General features: G+C 37.8%; 1 protein-coding gene across 9 annotated transcripts in view; it reads left to right on the plus strand.

The window, feature by feature from the left end:
* The first annotated feature begins 1,248 nt into the window (after positions 1-1,248).
* The window catches only part of LOC107754622 (glutamate receptor ionotropic, NMDA 1-like), a 25,829-nt gene continuing 20,390 nt past the window's right edge, over positions 1,249-6,687 (plus strand). For all 9 annotated transcript variants that reach the window (XM_016571141.1, XM_016571142.1, XM_016571144.1 and 6 more), the window contains exons 1-3: positions 1,249-1,896; positions 4,040-4,174; positions 4,814-4,990. In XM_016571141.1, coding sequence (XP_016426627.1) covers positions 1,648-1,896; positions 4,040-4,174; positions 4,814-4,990 — 561 coding nt within the window. In that variant the 5' untranslated portion in view covers positions 1,249-1,647. The remainder of the gene's footprint in view (positions 1,897-4,039; positions 4,175-4,813; positions 4,991-6,687) is intronic.

The raw sequence follows: 6,687 nt of genomic DNA on the forward strand, positions 1-6,687 counted from the left end.
ATATATGGTGTGCTTACATAATTGAACATCAGTCCTTAAAATACAACTTTGAGCATTGGTGGTAACGTTTAGCCGTCTTAAGTCAGTCTTTTTGGGAGGGAGGTTTTGCTAGAAGAAGGTGAGCTAAAAATAAAGGTTTCAAACAGAGCCAAAAAGTTTTTTTTTTTTTTACAGTCAAGGAGAACATTAGACAACCATCTATGTGTTGGTGCTTTAAAGAAACCAATACAGACATCAAAATACAGCTTGACAAGAGGTTTCTTTGCAGTGCCTTGAAGAAACTTCATTTTCTATCAGGGCCAGTCGACTAGCAATACTTTTCTTTTTTTTATGTTTATCAAAAAAAAAATTCATAAACACTGTTTTCAGAAACAATATAAGGAAAAATCTCAATTTGACCATGCCTTAACTCTTTACACATTTTTTAACCCATTTAATCCCAGTTTCTAGGTGAGCACATGCATTTTAATTCTTGGATGGAACAAAGAAGAAAAAAAGTTATGAAATTATGTGTTTTATTACGGGTCACAACTGCTATCAGTATTGCTCAGTTGCACAATTATCCCTCATAGAAAGTTGCATTATAGAATCCAATAATAACCCAATAAAAAAATATTTTTTGTCTCATTTAATGCAACAGTACTTTGAGATCTACAGTTTTATAATATGAATAAATCAGTTACTTATTCAAAATGGGCCTTTCACAAATTTGACCAATGACATGTTTAGCTACATTGGGAACCTTTTTACCATTTTTTGTGCAATTTTACTACATTAATAATAGACCCTTCAAATATTACCAGATATAATAGCTGTATCTGTATTATGCATGTTTCGCCTTTATTTTGTCTTTCAGAGGGGTAAAACAACAACTCTGTTTATGTCAAAATGTTCACATGAAATCAACACTTTCATTTACAGTTGAGAACTATCTGTGCATCAGCAACTCTTAAAAGACCCATTAAATTCAAAAGAAAATGGTCACGATGGTATAGGTGGGATTAAATGCGTTAGAAACACTGGAATGTGTCGATAAATGGCCGACACCAGACTGTCAAAACCATATGTTTTTTCTACTCGTTTATACTTAAAAAAACAAAACAACACCCACTTCGCTCCAAATAGAAAAACAATTCTTTTTAATTTCACGCTTGGATTGTTTGTGACATCGGAGCGTTTTAATTCTTGCGGAACGCCAACGCGAAAAACTGGAGGAGGTGCGGGGGGGCGCATAAAAGAGCGCGTACAGCTGTCAGCACCAAGGACAGCGCTCAGCCGCAGAACAACAGCCGACGCGCAGAGAGGCGGACGACACGAGACGCATCACTGATTTCTGCTGCCAGGCTTCATCTAGTATGCGACTTTCTTGCTCTGCCTGTCTGCAGCCTGACTTAACAGGAGGAATTAGGAGAAAGGCTGCAGTGAATGCCGGTTCTCTCAAATGCCATCGCCTGAATGAACCAGGCACCATGAACAGATCGCCGCAGTGTGTGTGAATTTCGTACCTGGGATTTTTTAAAGTCTACAATTGCCACACTGGACATTGCTTTCATTCTTAACAAGCGAATAGCTCAAGCACGAGCCTCCTGCAGCACTAAGAAGGGAGGACACTGGGGCTCTCCGTGCGCTCTTCTGGCCCTCCACACGATGCGTCTGCTTCTGCTGGCCGCGTTATTCTCCTGCTCATGCGTGCGGGGCGGTTGCGAGCCCAAGATTGTGAACATCGGAGCCGTCCTGAGCCAGAAGAGATACGAGCAGGTGTTCAAGGATGCGGTCACTCAGGCGAACCAGGTGTACGGAAGGGATAAATTTAAGTTGACCGCCATCTCTGTCACTCACAAAGCCAATGCGATTCAGATGGCGCTGTCTGTGTGTGAGGATCTCATTTCCAGTCAGGTGGGATTTTTAGTATCAGCTTTGCACTGTGGTACTTCCATGTGGCTAGATCCAGTATAAAATGGCTTACAGGTTGCCTGGGGGGTAAATGTGTCCATGCAATATGCACATTCGGATTTAATTAATTTATTTAGCTTTCATTAGGAAGTGTTTTGAAATGCATGATATTATCCATTACAAGTAACATACTGTGGTTAGGTTATTGAAAAGTGTGCCATTAAATATGCACATATGCATTTGAAAGAGCTACAAATGTACTGATGCCGATTAATAATTTCTGAACATTTATTGCACTGTAACACTGCAGTAAATACTTTATCTGTCCCTTAAAAAATGACTTTTGTTTGCATACTTTATGTAGGCTATTCAGTTGATTTAGTCATATAAAATCATATTTTTGACTTGAGAAGCCTATAATTAATTGAAATGCATATTATAGTTTAGACAATTTTTAAAATATTTTTTAGACAAACTTAAACCACATGAAGCACATTTTTTAGGATAGCCAACAAAACATTTTTATAGTGTAGGCACTGACTTGTTATTTGGACAGTCAAACTTGGTTTGGATTGTGGCAGTAGATTGAAGCTGCATAATTCGTTTAGATGTCTAAACAGGACAGCCTGTCAGTTGATGATCCAAGCAGGTCGATGGACTCACGGTGGGAGGAAAGGTTAACGTACTGTAGCTGACCCCAAAGAGCTTTGATGTCAGGAATGAGTGAGATTACGACACTGGCCGAGGGCAGCAGCTGCAAAACAAACTAGGTGACGCATGAAAAATCAATGATTTTCAATGCTAGCAGTTTCTATTTTCACAGAGTATTACTGTGCTTGATAAAAATAAAGATGGGGGTGGAAGGGTCAGCATGGCACTGGTATCTGCAAACATGTCTTTGGGAGAGGATGCTATTTCAAGTCAAAAATGCCTCAGACATACAGCTATGTTCAAAGATACACCATATGAATACTGATGTTCACTATAAATACAGCGTAAAGAGTGGAAATGTGTCACCACATTTTAATTTTCTTCTTGATCTGACCCATTAAAATGACATGCTAAATAATATTTTTGACTAAATAATATTTAAATAATATTTTTGAGATATACAACCACTTAATTTAGATTGTGCTTTATTATAAAGCACATTTTTTAAGGATAGCCAACAAAATATTTCATACAATGTAGTTAGACAGAACATGGACTGATAAATCGATAGATAGACAGACAGAATGATAGATAGATAGCATGATAGATGGACAGATGGAACAACTGAACGATAGAATGACAGACAGAGGTAATGATAGCTAGAACAATAGAACAATAGATAAACCAAAAGACAGACAGACCGATAGATAGATAGATAGATAGATAGATGCAGTAGCAATGCCTTACATGAAGTGTAAATGATAGACATTTTCACTACCGAATAACAACTTTCACACTCGTGAGAGTAATTCAGCCTGATGTGTTGTTTCATTAAAAGCCTGCATACGCAAAAATCATATTAAGCGGTTGCGCATTAAGTGCTCTCAGGGCCAGTGATGTCATTTCAAAAGTGCTGAGGTAGGAGTCTATCTCTGGATACCGCACTGAACAAAAACCGGGCTGAACAATGGGTGTCTAGTGCTCAATTGTGTACATACCTTCAACAGATTTGGACCGTAAGGTTGTGTAGCTAGTTAGCAGGATGTCAGGATAATTGCTTAATTAATTTCTTGGTTGTGTGAGATTCTTCCATGCAAAACTTTTGTATCACTCAGTCTTAGCACTTTTGGCTCTCTGATGCCTCTGCCCACTCTGAAGATGCTTGGTGACAGATGGAGCCGATGCCGGAGGGCCTCTCTGGAAACACAAAATGTTTTTCTTCATTGTTTTTCCTTCTCAATGTAGCATATTTTTAAAACAAAAACATTTTTTATATGTGATGGGCAGATTCCTCTTTGTCTCTCTTGCTCCCTTGAGTCCAACCATAGATCCTTCATCATCAGTCAATCAAATTGTCAATCTGTGTGCCTGTGAAGTGATTTATAGATTTAGTCACAGAATGAGGCCAGATCCATGAGTCATAGCAATCATGCCTCTGTGATCCAGTCTTGACCGCTAGTTTGTATTTAAACCAGTTCTGTGATTTTATTCACAGGTGTATGCCATCCTGGTGAGCCATCCACCACAGTCCAATGACCATCTGACGCCCACTCCGGTCTCCTACACCGCAGGGTTCTACCGCATACCTGTAGTAGGGCTCACCACCAGGATGTCCATTTACTCAGACAAGGTAGGGCTGCAATGAGAGATACATTTAATTATTCAGTTTCAATATGAATCATTTTGGGTATTAATGGGTGTTTATTCAACTATGGGGACTTTTGGTCCCTATAGGCTTTTAGAAAAACAATTTCCATCCTATGACTAGTTTAATTTGTCTGTTAACATAAAAATGGCAGAAGTGCAGCTTGATTGGGAAAAAAAAACTTAAATTAAAAAAATTCTACTCACAAGTGATATTTACATATTATTTTGTATTAATTGTTGGGATTTTTAGTTACTCTATCTGCAGTTTCAGTTGTTATGCCAGTAGGTCTGAACTGAAATGAATAAAGTCTGAATTGTGAGATCAAATGATGCAATTACCTTTCTTTTTCAAATCCTGTGGTGGAAATGGGCTTCCATATGAATTACCCTTTTATTATTTTACTAAATAAAAGACATTTTTAAAAAGTCATTTTTAAACTTTATGTATCCCACCTTTCTTTCTTTCTTTCTTTCTTTCTTTTCTTTCTACTCTTCTACCAGTAGACAGAAGAACAATAATAATAAAAAAAAAAAAGTAAAAGAAACACCCTTTATTATTTTACAAAGCTAAAAGGACTGTAATTTTAAAATTTTCTCTCTTTTCTCTCTACCCTTCTTCCAGAGCATCCATCTCTCATTCCTCCGCACAGTGCCGCCCTATTCCCACCAGGCACATGTGTGGTTTGATATGATGCGGGAGTTCCGCTGGAATCACATCATTCTAATCGTCAGTGATGACCATGAAGGCAGAGCGGCACAGAAAAGACTAGAAACTCTTCTGGAGGAGAGAGAGACCAAGGTAAGATATTCCCAGTTCCAGGATTCCCAGTGCGTGCTTGTATGCAAGCGTGTGTGTATCAATCGCAAAAGTCTTCTATGTACGTAACTGTTTTACTTTTTTGTTGTGTGATCACATCTCTCATGCCATGTTGTAAATGTTGGCTAACATTATAAAACCAAAGGCGTCAGCCATGTCTAATGTGGTCTGATTTGACTTAACGTGCGTTATTTGCTCATTTCATGTTGCTTTCTACCACAGTCAAAAACTCCTGTGTCAATCCTGCGTCAACAGGAGCAAAATGAAAACCTTAATCTGGGGCGTTGCAAAGCATCAGTGACTTTTTGAACACATTTATGCTATGTTTATGCACTATATAAGCTGGTATTTTTGTAGCCTTGAGCCACAGATATGATCCTTGCAATCTTATCGTCAATGTGTCTCATGAGGTGGTTTAGAGCTGTGATTGCTTCATAAATACAGTGGTGCATTGTGGGAATTTTGTTCTTGCAGAAGTTCTGCTCAGTTTCCTTGGGGATGAAAGCTAAATCACCAGCCCACATCCCCCCTGCTCAGCGCTGAGGTAATTATTGTTGCCCTCATTGCTGCGAGAGATTAATAACAGTGAAACTATTTAGGTATGGTGCGAATTGAGCTACATACCCACAGAGACATTTTTGGTGCTGGAAGACTGTTGAAATCCCAAATAGCTACTTTATTTTAAATTTTCTTCTTCTTTTCTCTATTATTTTTTCGACTGGTCACCAATGACTGTCCTAGCTTACTATGTGTTCTAAGACACGACCAAAGGGAAAAAGAAAACACTTAGTAGAGGTGCACATATGTCAGACACATATATGCATAATTTATCTATTTATCTAGTGATAAAATCACATTTATGCATAAGTATGTGTATATATGTATATAAAAATGATCTGTGGAAAGTGTGAATGGTTGATTTCTGCCACAGCATTTTAAAAAATGCCTTTTGTGCCACTTTATATATATATATATATATATATACAGTACTATGCAAATAGGTCTTAGGTCATTAGCATTTTCACCAACAAAAAATGGTTTTAAGCCAGTTATTTCTATCTTTTACTGTAGTGTGTCAGTAGGAAATCCAATCCAAATTCCAAACATTCCTTTTGCCATTAATTGTAATAATCCAGTGAGATTTTTGTATGCACGAGTCTGACAACAGCCAGTGCTCCACATAGAAATCTGATCTCACCATTGTGTCCGTCTGTGATTACATGAAGAAACAGAAAAAAACTGAAACAGACTAAATTCAACATCTCCAATAAATTTGAAGAAACCTTCTCACAAAGCTACCTGAAAAACTATGCGCAAGTGTACCTAGGACAAAGGCTGTTTTAAACGCAAAGGGTGGTCACACCAAATATTGATTTGATTGAGTTAATAGAAGTTAACTGATAAATAAAATCTATTTATGACATTATTTTTTAAAAGAATCCTCAATTCACAGCATTTTTACACAAGTGCCTAAAACTTTTTACAGTACTGTAGCTTTGTAGGTAGGTTTCTTCAAGTGTCTTGGAGACGTTGCCACAGTTCTTCTGGATTTAGTCTGTCTCAGTTTTTTTCTGATTCTTCATGCCATTCCAGACGGACTGGATGATGGTGAGATCAGAGCTCTGTGTAAGATAGAAATAACTGGCTTAAAACCGTTTTTTTTTTTTTTTTTGGTGAAA

Source organism: Sinocyclocheilus rhinocerous, unplaced genomic scaffold, assembly GCF_001515625.1.
Source record: "Sinocyclocheilus rhinocerous isolate Xijiao unplaced genomic scaffold, SAMN03320098_v1.1 scaffold1373, whole genome shotgun sequence".
NCBI lineage: Eukaryota > Metazoa > Chordata > Actinopteri > Cypriniformes > Cyprinidae > Sinocyclocheilus > Sinocyclocheilus rhinocerous.